The sequence below is a fragment of the Fukomys damarensis genome, unplaced genomic scaffold (assembly GCF_012274545.1).
Source record: "Fukomys damarensis isolate Sample0158 unplaced genomic scaffold, DMR_v1.0_HiC HiC_scaffold_5, whole genome shotgun sequence".
NCBI lineage: Eukaryota > Metazoa > Chordata > Mammalia > Rodentia > Bathyergidae > Fukomys > Fukomys damarensis.
This window is the reverse complement of record NW_022900917.1, coordinates 62,254,318-62,275,619: the sequence shown is the minus strand read 5'-3', so window position 1 is coordinate 62,275,619 and position 21,302 is coordinate 62,254,318. Positions and strand designations below refer to the sequence as shown.

At 36.0% G+C, this 21,302-nt stretch overlaps 2 protein-coding genes across 5 annotated transcripts in view; both read left to right on the top strand.

The window, feature by feature from the left end:
- Kdm5a (lysine demethylase 5A) overlaps positions 1 to 21,302 on the top strand; it is a 123,694-nt gene that overhangs the window by 80,404 nt on the left and 21,988 nt on the right. For 2 of the 4 annotated variants that reach the window (XM_033760742.1, XM_010630329.2), the window contains exons 27-28: positions 735 to 1,145; positions 8,816 to 9,032. In XM_033760742.1, the coding sequence (XP_033616633.1) occupies positions 735 to 1,145; positions 8,816 to 9,022 (618 nt within the window). In that variant the 3' untranslated portion in view covers positions 9,023 to 9,032. Of the gene's footprint in view, positions 1 to 734; positions 1,146 to 8,263; positions 8,348 to 8,815; positions 12,661 to 21,302 lie in introns of those variants that run through there. The other 2 variants (XM_019208364.2, XM_010630327.3) reach the window with 2 other exon arrangements.
- The window catches only part of Slc6a13 (solute carrier family 6 member 13), a 60,468-nt gene continuing 48,126 nt past the window's right edge, over positions 8,961 to 21,302 (top strand). Inside the window, exon 1 of the mRNA XM_010630332.1 lies at positions 8,961 to 9,032. The gene's annotated coding sequence lies outside the window, so the exon portion shown is untranslated. The remainder of the gene's footprint in view (positions 9,033 to 21,302) is intronic.

Here is a 21,302-nt window from a genome sequence, read left to right as displayed (position 1 = left end):
TTGGGCTTTTTTTTTTTTTTTTTTGGTACCAGGGGTGTTGAATTTGGGATCTTGCGCTTGCAAGGAAGGTGGCAGCACTGAGCTTAAGTCGCCAGCCCTGGGCACATGTGTGTGTTTGTGTGTGTGTGTGTGTGTGATTTAAACTATTTTTAACCCTTGCTCAAGTCAGTATATACCATTTATAATTAGATCATGGATACAGTTTTATATGTTTTGCTGACAGTTTTGATGACTTCTTAACCACTAAGAATTTGTTGAATTAAAAACTTCTTTTGGGGGGGACATTTGGCAGATTGAACTCCCAGAGGCACTCTACCACTAAGCTACACTCCATGCCCTTTTTATTTTTTTATTTTCAGACAGGGTCTTACTAAACAGGCTGGCCTTTAACTTGATGATTCTCCTGCTTTAATCTCCTGAGTAGCTGGGATTGTAGGTGTGTGCCACTGTGCCTGGTACTATAAATTATTTGCATGATTTAGTACAATTAGCTTTCTAGTTGTAGAACTCCATCTCCTAAACAGAGATGGAAGAGACTATATTAATACATGATAACACTGATCTCTTTTTCTATGGTAGGCTGAAAATAAGTCAGTACCTTATTTAGAGCTTGTCATTATTTTCCACTCTTGAGTTACTAATATATTTGTTTTTGTTGTTTTTGTATTTGTCTTAATCTGCCTTTTAAGTATCTTTAGAATGACAATTTTGTTTCTAATTTTACATTTTTGAAGGATGACAGCATGGAAGAGAAACCATTAAAAATGAAGGGAAAAGACTCTTCAGAGAAGAAACGGAAACGGAAGCTAGAAAAGGTAGAACAACTTTTTGGAGAAGGAAAACAGAAATCCAAGGAGCTAAAGAAAATGGACAAACCCAAAAAGAAGAAACTAAAATTAAATGCAGACAAATCAAAGGAGTTGAACAAATTGGCCAAGAAACTAGCAAAAGAAGAAGAGAGAAAGAAAAAGAAAGAAAAGGCTGCAGCTGCCAAAGTTGAACTTGTGAAAGACAGTACTGAGAAGAAAAGAGAGAAAAAAGTGCTGGACATCCCCTCCAAGTATGACTGGTCAGGAGCAGAGGAATCTGATGATGAGAATGCTGTGTGTGCAGCCCAGAACTGCCAAAGGCCCTGTAAGGACAAGGTGAGTTCCATCTGCTTGTAGTGGAATGTGAGAGTTCAAGGAATAACAGTCATGGAGACATGTTTTTGAATCCAGAGTTTGGACTTCTAACATAATATGTTTTTTACAGTTTCTATAAATTGTTTTGAATAATGAGGCTCCTAGGTCATTGTGCTTAATAGAAAAGTGTTGTATTAAAAATCAACACAAAAAATTAAATGAACACAAAACAGGAGCACAGAAAAGCCATGATGTTCCCTTTCAAGTAGTGCGTTTCATATACAGTGAGCAGAACAAGTTTTATAGCAGTCCTGTGTTTTCCCTGTAGGATAACAATTAAATACCTTGTTTGCTAGCTACAGTGGTCCCCCAAAATCCTGGGCCATTATTAAGAGCTGTAGAAAATTAAGATTATATTGCAAAGGCCTAAAGTTTTTCAGTCTTTATCTTACCCAAACTCAAGCGACGTGTACTCTCCTGAATGGAATGACTTATTTTTCAAATCCTTTGTAACAGATACCCTTTAAAGGTTTTATTTAAAGATTTTTCAACCTTAAAAGTTAAGGTTAAGTTTAGTAATTCTGTGGTGTCCATTCTTTAGCTAATATTGATGATGTGAATCTCTGAGAAAAATAGACAAACTTCATGAATAATCTCAGTTCTTTAAATGATTATGAGGCATTTGTTATCATTCCTATCAAGAATATTAAGAAGTTAATCATGTTAAATCAGATGTGGTGGTACACACTTGCAATCCCAGCACTCAGAAGCCTCAGACAGGAGGAGTGCCACGTTTCAGGTCAGCCTGGGTTCCCTAGTGAGTTAAAGGCTGTAGTAAGAACTTGTCTCAAAAAAAAAAAAAGAAAGAAAAAATGCATCATTTTAATTTATTTGATATTTAGAATTTTAATGGCTCTTCAGTTTGAAAAAAATAAGCAAAATAAATAAAACTACATCACTATTCCTTGTAGACTGTGCCCCCACATACCCTTTCAGTCAAAAACACAGTTTTAGAGCTGAAGGGACCAAGACATCACTTTGTACAATTTTCTTATTTTAAAAGTGATGAAACTGGGATGCAGAGAACATAAGTAATGTGACCAGTCACATAGCTAACTAGTGGCAAAACCATTTAGAATCTGGCTTATCAAAAATTGAGATGTAAGTACAAAAGCTAGGTGACACCTACATTTTAAGTCAGGGCCTACTGAGGGTTTTCCGTTCATTAAAACCATTTAGAATCTGGCTTATCAAAAATTGAGATGTAAGTACAAAAGCTAGGTGACACCTATATTTTTAAGTCAGGGCCTACTGAGGGTTTTCCGTTCAGTTTTAGAAAATTGTAGGGTAAAAAACAGATCTCATTGTCTATTCTTTCAGGGATAACAGCTATAAATATTTTAGGATATTTCCCTCTAATATTTTTTCTGTAGTTTGTTTTATATTATTGTCATACTGTGTTTACTTGTATCTTGATTTATTAATTTCATGTGCATTTCCCCGAACTGTGAACATTTTAAAAAGCATTTTAGTAGATTCATTGTAAGTGTGTAAATTGCTTTTATCTTTCACTTTGAATTCATTTTCATCTGAATATTTTCATTAAACAATCTATTGGAGAATTTACTGTTTGAGTATTAAAGTATTAGCAATTCATTATTAGCAGAACCTTTGCCCTTTTATCTAATTTTATTGTAGTTTCAAGACTAACAGTAAGATAATTGTATTTCTTTTTTAAGCTTTTAACTAAATTTTTCTGTTTATATCCATTATGAACCTTTTATCTCTTTGCTGTTATCAATCTTTCCCTTTTCTACTGAGCTTTTTTTTTTCTTTCTTTCTACTGCGCTTTTAAATGTGGTTCAGTTCTTTTATAATCTCTACATTTTCTTATAGCACATAAACACTACAGGCAGTTTATTTTTAATTTGCTACAGAATTTAAATGTAAATTAACATATGCCCTGCTTACTCAGGATTATGAGGAAAAGGTCAGATAATTTCTGTGGAGGGACTTGGTAATGGAAAATGCAATATAAATGTTAAGAGGTGATCATTAAAAAAAATTTTTTTTAATGAAACCTGAGGTCCCATGTCCGTCCCATCCTGTACGTGTCCCTCACGCCCACCCCCACCCCGCCACCAACAGAGGATCAAACTCAGGACCCTGCACTTGCCAGGCAGGTGCAGCGTTACTGAGCTAAATCCCCAGCCCGAAACCTAAGTTTTGTTCCTAATATTATATGTATTTTTTAGGTACATTTTGATGGAACAAAGGAGTGTTAGCTGAGCATTCAGAGAAAATATCATTTAAGCTATTAAAGATAAGCAGTGTATGCCTTACCTGTCATTTCCTTACATCAACTTAGTGTTGTATTTCCTTGTTTAATTTTAAACCAATTATTTCAGATTATAAACATTTTATCTATCATTATGGTTTTTTGGGTTTTACAGTTCCCTACATTTGTTCCTGATATGAATTCTGTTGAATATTATTTTAAGTATATTTCTTTAAAAACTTGTGTAAAGAATTTTCAACTTTCTCAATTTATACTGTATCTCTAAAGAAACCTAGTTAATTCACAGCATACATCTTTACAACAAGATGATAAAAGGATCCTTTTTTTTATTTCCTTTTATTGAGTTTATTGGTACAGTCTAGGTGTACAATACAGTTACATTCATCGTTGGGATTCTGTACCTTTACATAATAGGTCTTGATTCTCATTCCCCCTCCCTTTCCCTGCCCTCCCTCCCCCCTCCTTTGTATCTCTAAAGAAACCTAGTTAATTCACAGCATACATCTTTACAACAAGATGATAAAAGGATCCTTTTTTTTATTTCCTTTTATTGAGTTTATTGGTACAGTCTAGGTGTACAATACAGTTACATTCATCGTTGGGATTCTGTACCTTTACATAATAGGTCTTGATTCTCATTCCCCCTCCCTTTCCCTGCCCTCCCTTCACCCCCTCCTCCCCTCCCCATTTACAAACACTTTATTTCCATTTTTTCAGTTTCTCATATTTTTTTCCTCTCCCTTATTACCTTTCCCCCACCCTTCCCACTTTCCCTACACCTTTAGCCCTTTACTTCCTCTTTCACATTATTAATTATCTCATTAGGATCCTGTGGACTATTATAGTTTTTCACACCAAAGAAACTATTCGGTATTTCAGTTAAAGAAATCTCTGTATGAACATTAAAAATAGGGAATCCTAAAATCAAACTAAAAAGGAAAGTAAAAGAGAAAAAGCAATGATGTAATTTTAAAATAATCCTTAATTCTGGAGATGAAAATGGTCCCTGAACATATTTAAATTGCTTCTTGCTCTTATAGTCTTATCTTATTCTAGAAAAGAATACTTTTTAGAGAAGTCTCATTTAAAATATGCACTATGGGGGAAAAAAATATCATGCAGCAAAAGTTAATTTCTAGAGTTCATTTGTTTTTAGGGAAATGTGCCTTTACAGTTTCTCTCTAACCAGTAATTACTATTACTTTTTCCTAGAAATATGCAGGTTAAGAAGGTATTTTTGTAAAAAGGAAAAGAATGTTACTTAAATGCTCCTAGCTTAAATTTGATAATGTTTCTCTTAGAAAGAGAAAGATAATGCCAGAATAATGTAAAGGGTTTTAAAGAAGTCATCTTTTCATCAGTTATCAAATTAAAATTGAAATTAATTTTCAAAACACGAAAGAATGCTGGGGATTTAGCTCAGTGGTGCTGCACCTGCCCCTCAAACACAGGTCCTGAGTTCATTTCCTGGTATTGTGAAAAACAACTAACAAAACACTAAAGAACTATTATAAAAATAGTTTTAAAAATCAGAAGCTTTCTCCTCCTGAAACCTGCCACTTTATTTATTCATAGTGGTACCAAAGATAAAAGATAACTTTAAAAGAACAACTTATTTGGGGCTGATAGTCAAATAGCATTTTTCAATATTTGAATAAATATTTACTCTTTTATACATAAAATGGACTTTTTTCTTCTCTTTTTTTTTTAAGGAGGAGGGTGTGCTGGGGATTGAATCTAGGGACTTTGCACTGAACTACATCCCCAGTCCTTTCATTTAATTTTGAGACAGGATCTAAGTTGCTATACTGTCCAGGTTAGGCTTGACTCAGCAATCTTCCTGCCTCAGCCTCCCAGAGTATTGGGATTACAGATGTTCGTCACCATGCACAGCTTCTCTTCTACTTTTCACTCTGTTATTGTGACCCTTTTCCTTACCTATTACTCCTTCAATAAGTTTCACATAGTGAAATAAAAGATTTAAGTTTATAAATTATGCCTGTCATAATTTATTACTCTTTGTAGCCATTCTGATAGTAAAAAACTTTTGTGAGGTTGTTGCCTCAACCAAAGTATTCATATCATTCATAGCTTTACTAGTTCATGACTCCTTCTTACACAGATTGCCAAAGGCTTGATTTAGTAAAGTATAACATACATGTGCTACTAAGATAAGGGTAACCAGCTGTCTCATTTTCCTGAGAACTGAAAATTTCACATATTTGCAAATCTGTCATTCTTGATCATACTGGGAGAGTTGATCATTTAATGGTTTAAACATACATACTGTGTGTGTGTGTGCGCACACGTGTGCACACGTGTTCTTTTCCCCAAAAATAAGACCTGGCTGGAAAATAATCAGCTTTGAAAATGAGAGATCAAATATGCCAGCCCCAGTCAGCCTGTCCTTCCCTGACCTGCCATTGCTGTTCTTACTTGGGGCTACTCTGTAAGGCAGAGTGATCCTCCCACTTCAGCCTCTGGAGTAGCTGAGACTACAGGCACATACCACCATATCTCACTTTCTGTGAAGTTTTTAATAAATTTGTGATTCCTAAGCACTTCTTCCAGTAATAATGAAGGGGGAAATGACTGTTAGAACTTAATATACAATTAGCCAATTCTGGTTTTGAATTTTCAGGTTACTACATAGTCTCTTTGCCCTCTGTGAGAAATTTTCATGGATTTAGTTGACATTCTAAACTAGTTTGCTGAATGTGGGCCTTTTAAAATAGAAGTGAAACTCAAGTTTGATTGTTAACATGTTAGAGAAAATAATGACAAGAGAAGGACTTTTTCCTTACTATTATCAAGGTCAACTGTTACATGACCTGTGGGCTGGTATAGAATCTGTGTACCAATGCATAGCTCAAGGAAAAATTTACGTGTGTGTGTGTGTGTGTGTGTGTGTGTGTGTGTGCGCGTGCATGTGTGTATTGAAATAGTGGAAAAACTAGGCTTAGAAAAGGAGTTTTAGTCAAAGTCACAATGGGAGAATATTGCCTGCCTTATTTAAAAGGGAATGATAAATTTAATTTTGGGAAACTGGAAACCAGGGAGCACACTGCAAAATTAGCTTTAAGACATGAGACACTTTTCTTGGCAAATACTTATAAATACTTATAAATTAATAACTTTTTTGACCTATAGACTAATATGAATGGGGATTAGATTCAATTAAGAGGGTTGGAGGTAAGGGTAAAGCTGTCTACTGGCACAGGAACTGCGTGTAAAACAGCATAATGTCTCAAACATAGGCAGCTCACAGAAATGCAGGCCATCTTTCTAACTCCCTTTACCAGCTCAAAACAGCTAAAATGCTCAGCCCAGCTTCATCTTCTATATCGTTAATAGCACTTTGTAAATTTTTATTGCTTGCAGTACTGTTATTTTCTTATATACAAAAGCTGTTATCTCCCTATGTTGTTTCTGATTAGTTTGTTCCGACAGGGATATTATGATCAATTATTTTCTTTCCTGCACAGATTTCATAAAAATCATGCAGTTACACAGTAAAAGTGGAATTTAAAGCTGGATGTGGTGGGGCATGCCTATAATCTCAACACTGTCTGGCTGAGGCAGGAGAATTACAAGTTTGGGGCCAATCTAAACAGCTTAATGACTTAGGGGAAAATCTGTCTCAAAATAAAAAATGAGTTGTGGGGATGTAGCTCAGTGCAAAGGCCTACCAAGAAACAGATAAAAACAATAGGAATTTAGGAAGGAATTTGTAAGTTGCTCTGAATTGACAGGAAGCAGTATCATAAAGAAGGTGCATCAACAGTAAAATTTGGGATACATAAGAATCAGTCTGGTGCAGGCCTATAATCCCAGCTACTTGGGAAGCTGAGACAGGAGAATTGCAAATTCAGTGTCAGCCTGGGCAATTTAAGGCGTCTCCATCTCAAAGTAACACACACACACACACACACACACACACACACACACACACACATTAGAAATGTCAGCTTCTGGTTCTTACTGTCCAGATGCTTTGAGTCCATAGGTTTGGAATGGCTCCCGGGTATGTTTTCAACAAGCACTTGTAATTTTGATGCAGGTGGTCTGCATGGTTTGTAAAGCAATTTCACAAGCAGGGAAATGAAGCCCCACAGGGGAAGTTAAGCAACTTGCCTGAATCCATATACATCAGAGTTCAGTGGTCTTTATAATGCTATCTCTTCAGCTCTATAATTCTAGAATAGGAATAATAAAAGCAAAAAGATTGGACAAAAATTTTTCCCACCCTTTATTATAAGCCTAAATCTCCTGACGTAGTTATCATGGTTTTGATAATTTCTATAGAACATGAAAACTAATTTTGAAAACCACTTACTTTCCCTGAATGAAATTCATTTATCTAACTACAATCTACCTTGTTCTTTCTTATAAACTGTGCTGAGATGCTTCTCTGATCCTTTCATATTCCTTACTTTGCTCTGATAATAAAGCTCATGAGTTAAAGTAATTTTCTCAATTGCCAATGAAACAATCAACTTTTGTATTGGGGAGAGGGAGAGTAGCTGTTATTGTCTTAAAGTACTCATCTACCATGACATTAGGTATAAAAACAACCTTAGTAACTTTCCAAATATAAGTCATTTTATTGTTAACTCCAGGCCCAAGCCTTAATATCACCAAACCACAGTTCTTTCTTAGACTCCTATAATCACGGTATTCTCTGAAGGGTCAAAATTTGCCTAGCATCTGCCATTGACACCTACCAGTTTTCCAACATTTTAACTTTAAACCCCAGAGTGATCTATTGACCTGTGTCTTTGACTGTTATAATTGGTTAATTTGTAAGATTTGACCTCTGATATTTGCTAACTTTTTGTAGGGAGTTGTATTTGTAACGGAAGAAGAGAAGAATAAAAAAATATTAGTTTAAAAAGTGGCCTATGTGACTGCTTTTCTAAAAAAGGTATTTAATGCTCTTAGTACTTTGGCTTATCTCTTTGAAATAAAGCTTATACACAGGATTGCCTTCACATTGTTGTACTCTTCCTTTCTTGATTGATAATTGCATTGTCTTAGAGCCTAGAAATTGTTAATATTAGCTAAAACTACTTGGCTGCTCTATTAGAAGTTTCTTTTTTTATCACATTTTCCCCAAACATGTTTCTGCCTCTCAAGAAACCCCAGGTATTTTTGAGGTAATGGAGTACCTACCTAAGAGGCCTAATTTTGTGGACACATTATGGTGGAATATAATTTTGGGGTATTAACTTCTCAGATTCTTTCTTTGGAAAATAACCCCATAAGAAGTCATTGTCTGTTTCTGGACAGCCCAGTTGTTAGTTATCATTTAAGCCAAGAAAGCTCTTTGATTTGCTTTTACTCTAGGCTTAATGTTATATAACCTAACATTGCCCAATCTTGTCTTCTACAGGTAGACTGGGTACAATGTGATGGTGGCTGTGATGAGTGGTTTCATCAAGTTTGTGTGGGTGTATCTCCAGAAATGGCTGAAAACGAAGATTACATCTGTATAAACTGTGCAAAGAAGCAGGGGCCAGATAGCCCAGGTCATGCACCACCTTCTTCCTTCATAATGAGCTACAAACTGCCAATGGAGGATCTTAAAGAAACCAGTTAGCAGATACTTGGTTAGTTTGGGACATGGAGGGAGTCGACCATGTTGAGACCTTAGTTATAAAGTAGAGTGATTGAGATCCACTCAGAATGTTGCTTCCAAAGATGAATGGCCTTCATAGAAAGTCCTCTTAGTGTTAGCTTCCCCTTTGCATGAACAGTGTGGGCTACATTCTCTATCAGCACATCTATGCAAAGGATGTCTTCTTTGGGACAGCAGGCAGAATTTCAATTCATATCCCCTTTGAGTATGATTACTGGATTGAGGCCAGACACTTGATGGAGCTCACAGGTGTCTGGTTGGCATTAATACCCGGGTGTGCTAGCAGGGCATGTAGGATGTGGCTTAAGGCCAGCTGATATTAGAAGCTTATAACGTAGCAGCACCACCATCTGATGGTGTTGATTGCTTGAATCTCCTTAGTTGCGATAATGGGAGAGGAATCAGAGTACATCTTTCCTACTACTATTACCTGGCCTTTAATTTCCTGTCAATATAACTATAAGGAACAGGCCAGAGTTTTTCTTAGAAGTAATGGGAGAGTAGCCCAGTCTGTAGACTCAGCTGCTTATTCTTGTTTGTACCAAGAAGAAAATCTCAAGTAAGAGAACCTTACACCATCTCTGGCAGATCACCTTACTTTTCTAAGCAGGAGGATGACTATATTGAAGAAGAGTTTTTCTCATTTCAAGGCAAGAAGCCTTTTTTTGGCTTTGAGAAGTTTGACTGTCTTGGGTCTGCATTTTAGAGAAGAGCAGGTAATGGATCCAAGCTTCTTTAAAAAAAGAAAAAGAAGACCAGAATGTCTTTCTGAGCCACAGCCTGCATGCTTTTTCGGAAACCTTCATTCCCAAGTATTCCAGACACCATCTGGCTTTAGGCATGGCCATGAGCAAGACCAGCAAGTATCAGCTTCTTGCCTTGCAGCTCTGACCCAATGTCTTCTGTTCCCAACATGGCAACATCTGAACATGACCCACAGCGAATGCTGTTGAATAATAACATGACTTCATGAGAGCATGTGGAGTTGTAGTACCTCTGCGTGATAAAGTTGTTTTAGTAAATCCATTTTTAAAAAGGAAAAAAAAAAGGACTTGTTTTTACTTTTTCTAAATGTCTCTGACTACTGACTGTTCTATAAATAGATTATTTTTTTTAATATACCTATACGAATATATAAATATATATATATATATATATTTACTGTTACCAGCAGCATTTGACAAGAGTTTTAGCATCAAAAATCCATTTGGGAGGTTGCTTTTTCTTTTTTGTTTTTTGATAAGAAAATCCCATTCCTTCTTTGTATGTAGTACAAGGAGTTAGCACTCCCTTCTCCATCTTAACCTGACTAGATCTTCCATTTTGCTTTTGTTCAAATAGATAATTCTGTTTTCTTTGTGTTTGTGTTTTGGGATTCGTCCCTGTCTGTTGGGAAACTTGATCTTACTCTAGTTTGTGCTGGCTATTTTTTCTTTTATATGTGAATGTTTGAAACTACGGTGCTGTTCTTTTCCCTCCTACTACAGTTTCTGTTCTTGTTAGGTAAGCTGTATGTAAACTCCTAGTAGAAGGGGACTATTTTTTTAAAGGCCAAAAAAAATTTTACTAAAAATAGTGTTTTGTCTCACTATCCTGTGTCCTTTATTTTGGTTTAAAAACCTGTGGTTTGACTTACATTTATCAGTTGTCCTTTTTTTAAAGGGGAGATTGGTGTGGACCTAGAACAGTTTATAGTCTCCTTTTCTCTTTCTGTCCCAGTCTTTTTTAAAGAAATGTCTTCTAGTAACTAGAAGTGAAATGTACTGTCCAGTTACAGTTTGAGTAGGTATGAGATCTAACTCAAAAGGCATCTTATTTAAAAAAAGAAGAAAAAAAGCTTTCATGTAAAATCCACTTCCTGTAAATGTTTTCTCTGTGGTTCATATTACCTACTGTTTGCTCATTCTTGCTTTAATACTAGGTAACATTTGAAGGTTTTGACCTGTTAAGGGATTCGTAAGTGTTGCTGTGTGCTGTCTTGAGATCTCAAGTGTACAATTTAAAAGTGAACATTGTGAGGTAATTGACTAGTTTTCACTTTGCTGAACTACATATAGATTATCACTTAAGAATTTTGTCTGGGTAATATTATAAAAAAGCACAATATTGTTTTCCGTTTGGTCTTTGTAAAAGTCTTCAAATATTTGCGGGTTAAAATTTCAAAAGTAAATGATAGGTACACAGAATACATTTAAAAATTTGATTTTCATTTCTTAGTCACTAGGGGACAGTTGTGGGTATGCTAAGAAAGGTGGTTGGTATCTTGAAGTATATAGTGGGTGGACAGGTGGCGGTCTGGGGAGTAATTTGTGTGCTTGCTATGGTTTGTGGCTGGTGGAGACCTGGAAAATGAGACAGTCATCTTTTGATATTTTGAAACTTAAATATTTCATTTAATTCATACTGGTATTTTCTATAGTTATTTGGAGGATTTGGTCTGTCATAATCACAGATATAGGCCAAGGCTGAGAAGAACAGAAGAGTGAAATTAGTGCTCCCCTCTCCAAAAAAATCTGTGGCTCTGGAATTAATGAAATAAGATTAATCTATTTAAAGAAATATTGGTGTTACAAAGCATTAATTCAACTTTAAGGAAATTAATTTACAACCAACTCCATTCTTCTGTACTGTTAACATTTGAAATTAAAATTTGATTTAAAAGGTTTCTGTACCATTCCTATTTCCTCAAAGTTGGAATTCATCATTCATATTTTAACCTGTATTTAATTCTTTCAAAGGCATTTTTCACTACCGTCATTACAATATTTTGCCAAAAGTAATAGAAAGAAAAATGAAAAAATTAGAATTATACAAATCCCTAAGTTTAGAAGTGCAAGTATAGTGTTAGTAGTTAGCTTTCTAGCTGGGAAGAGAAGAGGGGACATTTTCCTCTGATACATACTTACTTCACTTCCTGACAGTTACTGCAAAAAGCCATGTTGAGATGTAGATGCTGGGCTCTCTCACTAAGCTGCTGCAAACCAGCTTTGCCTGCATGATTCAGACTTGTGCCTCAGTAAAATTATGAACTACTGCATGTTATACTTTGAATAATTGAAAAGGTAAACATTTATTCTGATTGCTCACAATCTAATAATCAAAAACATGGTAAATGCTAATAGACCTATAAGATTAGATTTTACCTGTGCTTCACTTCTGTTCTCTGATTCTGTATCCAAGAAATGTCAGTTAATTTTATTCTTAATCATTTGATTTTAGATGCAGTACAGTGCATGTAAAGAAACTCCCTACTTGTTAATATTTTAATTCTGTAGTATATTTGTGTTGGCCAATACTTACAGTAGAAGGATGAAAGGAAAAATTAGGAAAACCTCTCTTTCAAAGTTTGAGATTATCCACTTTTTAAAAGAGAAAAGTGACAATTTGGAGTGGGATTTGAAAATTGTAAATTGTAGAAAACTGAGCTGTTGAAGTCCCACATATAACCAGGTTCAATAAAGTTTCATGTGTGAGTAATTAGCTTCATATGTGTGTAGAAAGTTGCTTTTGCAGTAGGTCCTGAAGTATAATTCCTTTGGGAATCCCTCCCCCTCCTTATTCTTCCTTCTCCCTCCTCCTTCCTCTTTTCTGCTTCCTTCTCGTCTTTCCTATTTTTCCTCCTTTCTCCTCCTTCCTCTTCTTTATTCCCCTCTCCTCTGCTAAGTGGTATTTTATAAAAATAAGAGGGAGAGAATAGATGTTAGCATATTTTTGAAATTGAACCTTCTCTTGCTCTGGGTCATAGCTAGTCATCACTATGCAACCTAGGATGTGCACCAGAAAAGGATCTAATAGGTTTTTAAAGATGTGTCCTCCTTGCTCTTACTTTTACAGTACTTCAGTTGTCTGAACGGGAATGTGTTTTGTAAACTCAAGACCTCCTATTGATTATTCCCTACCATATTTATTTACAATTTTGCTAGGGTTATTGGTGGTGCTTTATAAAAAGTATAACTTGATTTCTTGATTTTTGAGCATGTTTTATTTCCTGAAAGAATATTAGATAAGGATGCATTACATCAGAAATTTTAAAAAATTGTATATGTGTGTGTGTGTCTGTGTGTGTGTCTGTTTGTGTGTCTGTGTGTGTGTGTTGGGAGGAAGTTAGTTGGAAGGAGGAGGGAAAATACGTGGTTTTCTTCTAACTTGGAAAATATTCTTGCCAACAGCAACAAAAAAGATATTTGAAATTTCATAAGGTGACAGCTCCTTTTCTTTGTAAAAATTACATGGGTTCCTCCTAATGTAGATCAAGTATTTCTAGGGGCTTTGACATTGTGGTTAATACCAGTAAGTGGAAGATTCTGACCTAACCATTGATTGGAATATCACACATGATGAAAATAGAAAACAGTATTAGGTGTGATTAAAAAATATGGTGAATGTTTAAAATGTATTATAGTAAAAGACACATTACCATTAATCCTCAAAATATTTCCACTTGCTTTGAACACGCATCCCATCATTCTTGCCTCTTTCTGAAGCAGTTCTGGTAGCCCTCTTTCATGAATGTCTTTAGTTGTGCGGTTACAGCTGCCTTGATGTTCTGAACAGTTTGAAAATATTTACCTTTCATGGCCATTTTGACTCTGGGAAAAAGCCAAAAATCACATTGTGCCAGATGTGGTGAATAATGTGGATAAGGACGCAGTCATGTTTTAGAAGCATACCTTTCCTTTGGATGGCCCTTGGCAACAGTATTCACCTTTTTTTTAATCACACCTCAAATCATGGGAAAGACTTCCAAAATTGCTTCCAAAAATTGCAGAAAAATGGAGTGTGTTTGAAGCAACAGGTAATAACTTTGAAGGAGATTAATGGCAGTGTGTCTTTAACTAATAAATTTAGTCACCTTGTATTTCTGTCACACCTTATATAAAAGAATACACCCAAATACTATATATGCAAGTAAACCTCAGACTAATTTTGGAATTTCTTAATTCTCCTCACCTGTTTGCGCTTTAAGGTACATTTCTACTCTGTTTTGCTGGAAGAAAGACTTAATTAATATTTCTATATGTCATAGTTCTATGAATTTTAGTAGGCAGACTTTTTGTTTTTAAAATTTTTATTTGGTACATGTTTGCAGTATGCAATGATTACACTCATCACGGGGAGTTGGCACATCTTAATCCTTTGTACTTGCCCTCTCCATCTAAACCCCCTCCCTATTTGCAAAAGATCTGTCTCGTATAACTATCTTTTCTTTTTATTTTTATTTGTATTTGTATTTCTCATACAAGAGAAACATAGTCAAGACTTTTCTCTAGCTTTGTCTTTGGAGCTGTCCTGTGTACCTTGTCAGTGGAAAAAAGGAGCCACAAGAAAATTTACAATAGAAATTTACAGCTAGGGAGGTTCCAGCTAGTGAACTTACATTCTGCCATTTTTTTGAGTTGTAAGAGACATAGAAATGAAATAATTTTCTGTAGATTAAAAAATTTTTTTTCAAAAGGCAAGATAAAAATCTTAAGAATTATGTCATCTAAAGAACACGAGTTAGGAATCAAGTAATCTGGATTTTAGCTTTGTGTATGACCATGTGTCAGCTATTTGGGACCATAGTGTCCTACCAAGTACAGGTTCACGTGGATTCAAAGAAATTTAAGTCACAGCCCCTTCCTTGATAGACTAAGATGTAGATGATCATTAAGTATGTTTCTTCCTAAAAAATTATGTAATTTAATGAAGAGTAGAGATTATGTAGTCCAAATCCCCACTTAAGGACAGAAGAATCATTGCCCCTGAGGAGGGAGCATATAACCTATACTGACTATTCTACTTTTAGGATATGTATTGGTAACAGACATCCACCTTAGAGTTTACCCATAGTCTTCTCTCCTGTTGTGTCTGAATATTGCAGAGTTTGTCAAGCACTTCCAGTCTGCCCCAAGACCAAGTAATTCTCTATCCTCAGCCTCTTCAGAACATGGGTCTGTTCCCTCTCCATGCTCTAGTGTGACCAGCAGGCCACCTGGCCAACTTAACAGCTTTAGTCTTTTTTACCTTACCCGCCATGCTCTCTAATTAGGATTAAGCTTTGTTGTAACACAGAACAACTTACAGCTGATACTAATTTTGGAGTTCCGTGTGACAGTTGAAGTACATCTAGTCTTGGTCACTGCCCAGGACTTGTGTTTGCTTTTTCATAAAGCCACCTTCACTCTATGGAGTTGCAATTGAAACACTGAGGCCAGTTGAATCCACTTTGCTTTTCATCTCCGTGTGTGCTGTAGCCTCTGAAGTAGAAGTACATCTAGTCATCAGTATTTGCTCATATTCTAATATGTTACCTGCCTTCCTTAATCCATTTTCTATTGCTACACTCCCAGCTAGTTCTTTATGCTATAGAGGTCTTCCTTGCTCTTTATAAACTTTTCTGCTTCTTAACTAATTGGAACCTGGCTCTCTCAGCTCCTTTTACCTTCAAGGGTTACTTACTTAAGTGGAAAGTGCCTTATTCTTTGTTCTTTCACTATACTTACTCTTTGATCTCAAGTGGCCCCCTCATTTCCTTAGCCATTTTTTTCCTCCAGTCAGTTCACTCTGGCTTCACTCCTTAGCGTAGACTCTGGCCTGTCACTTACCTGTGGTCTCCTGTTTTCCATCATTTTGGCTCTATGGAAACTTATCCCTGGCTCAAGCAAATAGCCATCTGACTTACTTGCTATTGGTGGTTGCTGTGTACTAAGTGCATACCATTGATAGGTAGCAGTACAGATTGCCCCAGGTGTGTGGGTTCTCAAAACAGTTTAGCACTTTCAAGGGTCTGGCCACATCTTCTGTTCTTAAAGACTGTTTTAGACTTTCACCTCTTGTTAATACTCAAGTTTATATTATCCTCCCACAGTTTAAGCCTACTGAACACCAGAGAAATTGAAGCAGGAGGTCTCTAGTCTTCCTTAGTCATCTCTACCATCAACATCTCTGGTCAGCTCTGCATATATATATATGTGAATGAGCAAGTCAGTGAATCCCATAACTCCCTACAGACATTTTTCAATCAGCCTCCCTGTCTTTAGTGTCACCATTTAGCACATAAACATGCTCGGGTCTCTCATTCTCATGTGGGCCTGTCTCTCCTCTTAATTTCCTGGTGGTTTTTTGTTATAGCTAAGCTCCACCTATTCTATTTTACTTTTGAGTCATTCCTTGGCTCATTGTAATCTGGATTTTACCTTTGACATCTCACTGAAATTATTCCTAATAAAGTCAGCAGTGAGCTTCATGCTGCTCAGCCTAGTGGGCACTTTAGTTTTTATTCCACTTTTCTTCAGCATCTGACATGTTGTCCACTTCCCTTTTTAAAACTTCATTGGCTTTTTGGTCACTATGTTTTTAATGTTTTCTTTACATAAAATGATGTACTTAAAAATACACCATGAATACCTTGGTCCTTTTCCAATTACCACCTTTATTAATATTAGTCTATCACCTGCCGGTGCTTGCTTTCTGAGTTTTTAAATAACTGTGGCAATCATTTCCATTGTATTTGTTTTATTCATTCCAAATTCCTTTAGTCAAAAACCAAGCTTACCTTCCTCCTACACCCAAACCAATTTCTTCTTTTCCTATTCAAAACAATGGCTGCGGTGGTATCTTGGTTCATGAATGTTTTTGTCTGTGAACAATTTGGTTTGCAAACAGAAGTGTTTGGCAAAATTTTGTTTTTGTTTGCAAACTTTGCATTGGATAATGATAAACACTACCTTGGCCCTCTTTCCTACATGAACACAAACATGGCCATCTTTTCCAGAATGGTTGGATGAATTCATTTCATGAACCGAGGTAGTTGTTCAAGCCAAAATCGTCTATACCACCCTAATATTCTTTCTGTTCAGTTACTTTTCATATGCAATTAGATGCTTGCTAAATCCTTAAAGATTCACTTATCTTTTATCTTCATCTATGTTACCACTGTGATGCAGTGGTTCAAGCCCTCAACACTTTTCACCTGGAATTGTTTTTCTGCTAGTCTTTGGTCTAGTCACTATAGTTTATCCATCCAAAGAGCAAGCTCCTTACTTTATCCTGTGGAATAGATCCCTATTTATCTCTCTAAGTTCATCATCTGTACACACTCTCAGTCACTGTGCTCCCACTGTTATGATTTATACTTTACAGACACCAAGCTCTCCTTCTGGAATGTTCTAGCATTCTGGAGGTATCAACTTAAATGCTACCTCTTAAGAGGTTCTCATTCTCTCTCACAATAGCCAGTTCCATTCTTTTATGGGATTTTACAGTATATGATTTGTTTGTAAGTTCGATGAGAGCAAGGGCCTTGTTTGCTTTATTTCTCTGTATCTAGCAACTAGAGCAATACTATGCATATAATACTCAGACTATGAGTGCTGGTTTATGCCTTTGTTACTGTCCCTTTGCACTGTTCTTTCTGTTTAGACTGCCATACCCTCATCTACCCTTTCATCATACTACCTCTTGAGAATTCAGCTCATCCTCAAACTCTTCTTTCAGGTTACTTTTCTAATCTGATTTAGATGTCTTCCTGTTGCTCTGACAACATTTATACTGTACGGTAGTTCTCATTGTTTGGTTTCTAGATTGGCAGCATCAGTATCACCAGAAATACTGTTAGAAATTCAAAAATTTGGGCCCTACTTCAACATCTTAAATGAAAAACTCAGGTTGGGTCCAACAACCTACCTGTGTTTCTAGCCATCCATGTGATTGTGGTATTGCTGGAATTTGAGAACAGAGCAGTGATGGTGAACCTTTTAGAGCTTTCAGTACTAAAGAGCCCACTGCAGCACATTTGCCGAAAGTTCGCCATCGCCGTTCTAGAGTATAGTCCCCACATTTGTAGCTCCAAGATCTAACAATGCCTAGAACAAAGACCTGAATTCTGTCTTCCTGTAGCCTCATCAATCCTCCTTTTGAGGATATGAAAAGCCCCTTCATTTGCCTCTGGCAAGTATAACCATTATTTCCCTCACCCTCAACTCCTGATTTGTTATTAATTCTTACGCCCTGTAGCTTTGAATCCCTTCATGTTACTCATTGGATTTCTCTGAGTAAATTCTAGCTTTCTGCCCATCCTAAGTATGTATTTAGAGCATCCTCAGCTTTCAAGCTATAATTCTTAGACTCTGTCTTTATAAGTCACCCAAGTAAGACAGTTTACAATGAACATGGTTAGCTTTTCATTTGCACAGTTGAAGGTGTGCAGTGGAAACCAAAGGTACTTCAAAGCTGTGTATGTCCTCTACCTCAAAGGACCTGGCCTTAGTAACATGTAATTCAGTAAATTAGTTTCAGGATTGGTGGTTCTCAGAAAACCATAAACCATACCTGTTATTCCCACTCCAAACAACTGAATTTAAAGCATCTCAGGGCAGAGTCCAAGCTACCAGTATTTCTTTTTAAACAGTTTTATATAACATAGATTTCACTCATTCATTTTTTTCTGGTCCCTTTGAAATTTCACTCATTCTAATGTTCGATTCAATGATTTTTAGTAAAATTACAGAATTGCACAACCATCACCACATAACACAAACTTCAGAATGTTTCCATCATTTCCAAAAGAACCGCCATGCCTCTTCACAGTCATTCCCTATTTCTATATTCAGCTTGTAGGTAGCCACTCATCTGTGTTGCTATGGATTTGCCTTTTCTAGACCTAAGAGTCAGGAGCTTTTCAAAGCTGTCAGCTGATTTTAATATGCAGCTGGAGCTGAGAACCACAGTTCTAAATGCATTCTGATCAATCTTGACTTTTAAGAATTGTAATAAGGATATTTGACATATTTTCACATTTCTGGCTTTACCTATGCCAGTGCATGCATTCATTACTAGTATGACAAAGATGATTAATTTAAAATAGAACTTAATAGACCATTCTGTTATTTTTTTCCTTTATACATTTTAGTGTCTTTAAATTGCCTCCCATTTTTCTCACCAAGGTATTTTCAAATTTCTCTAGTCTGCTTTTCCCCCACTAAATGAACACTGCTGGAAGGTGACTCGGGACATCTTATTGGGCCCCACCTCAAATATCTTAAATGAAAAACTCAGGTTGGGTCCAACAATCTGTTTCTAGCCATCCATATTGTGGTATTGCTGAAATTTGAGAACAACTAGAGCAGTGATGGTGAACCCTTTAGATCTTCCAGTAATAGCCCACTGTGGCACGTCTTCCATAAGTAATGTAGTCTCCAGAAATGACTATATTGTTAAAGTTATTTTCCTTTTAAGTATTTTTCATATTGGTATTTCCTTGCTAGATGTTTTGCTGTCTGATTAATTTTTGTGAAATAATTTTTGCTTTATAGGTATATTATTTATAAAACTTTTTTGGAAAATATATTTCCTTAAAATACTGCATGCACATTTATTTAAAGTTATAATCACAGAACTCTGAGAGTCTGAGGCAGGAAGATGGCAAGTTTGAGCCCAGGCTGGGCAATTTAGTAACTTATTGAGATGCTGTCTCAAAGTAAATAGGACTGGGAATGTAGTTCAGTGGGAAGGCTCTGTATTCAAGCCCCAGTACTACAAACAAAACAAGCCTAATATAATCATAAATTGTCTTCCACCCAAAAATGACCACTGTTAAGATTTAACAATTTGTTTTGAGACATTTGTGCTTATTTATGTATGCATATATACAAATATATACAGCTTTACATAATTGAGATTAAACTCTGTGCTTTGTAACTTGCTTCTTTTGCTTACTACTGAGAACATTTGTACATGACCGTAAATATTGATTTGTATTACTTTTAATGGCTGTATAGTTTTGCATTATATGTACTCCTAATGATATTTCAGAACTATGTATGTTGACACTTTTCTTTATTTTATATGTACTCCTAATGATATTTCAGAACTATGTATGTTGACACTTTTCTTTATCTTATGTTGCAATTTTTGACCATCTTGTCTTTCAACTTTACAGTTTTTTCTTTATAGAAGTCATTAAGTTTTATGATGTAAACTTAAAATTTTATAGTTCCTGGTTTTCCTGACATGCTTAGAATACCTTCCCTACTTCAAGATAATAAAAGTACTCCATGTGTTGCTTAATACTTTATAGTTTTATGCTTTACATTAAATCTTTGTTCTGTCTTGAATTAATTGTTGTGAGGAATGCCAAGTTTCTTCAGATTACTCCTCTCTTGACTGCACTTCTTAAGTTTCTTGTGGCATACTTAACTCTTCAGAGTATTTGAGTGCAGGCTTTGCATTTCTGTGCATGTGTACAGATAGTCATTCTTAAACTTCGAACACAAACGCACCTTGCATGTGTGTATACATTCACTATACTTGCTGTATTGGTTATTCGTTGCTGTATAACAATGTTAAACCATAAACTTAACAGCTTAAAACAACACACCTTTATCACCTCTTGGTTTCTGTGGGTTAAGAGTCAGATACAGCTTTGCCGGGTGCTCTACCTCAGGGTCTCCAGGTTGTAGTACAGGTAGTATTTCAAGCTGGACTGGGAAAGAATTTGCTTCTGAGCTCATGTGGTTGTGGGTAGTGTCTTACTCTTGTGGGCTGTTAGACTGAGGGCAACAGTTTTCAGTTAATGGCCAGAGACCAGCTTCAGCTTCTTGGCTCCTGAGCTATCCCAACAAGGTCACCTATTTCCTTAAAGCCAGCAAGGGAGACAGGCTCTTTGCAAGACAGAGGTGACAGTCTTATGTCATGTAATGGTGTGTAGGTAGTGACACACCCATCATCTTTGCTGTAGTCTGTTGTTTGGAGGTATGTCACAGATTCTAGTCAGGCCAAGAGATAGTTATGAATAGAGACTGCCATACCCAAGTAGGGTGAGAAAGGTGCTGCATTACCTCCTAATGCTGAGAAAGGAAGCTAACTTTCTCAGGCTTAAAATTTTCTCTATCCATACCTTCCTATTTAAGTTGGATTGAAAAAGGAAAGTAGAATGTCTGTTTTTCTGTGTTCTATGAAAAGCAGTAACTTCTTTTTCTCTTGGGCTAAAACTTTATAAAACTGTTACAATTTGGAGTATTTATAACTACCCTTTGGCTAATCTCCTGCATTCAATAAAGCAGGTCTTTTCTACTCTTAACAAAAATTGAAATCTCCAAATCTTAAGTATGTTTCTACATGGTATGAGTCCCTTAACTCTTCTGAATGCATTCCAAATTGTTTATATCCTTTTTAGTTCTAATTAAAGCATTATTTTAAGTCTTCAAACTAAAATCTGGATGAAAGAATTGTATCTCTTTGGCTTTTAAAATTTATAATA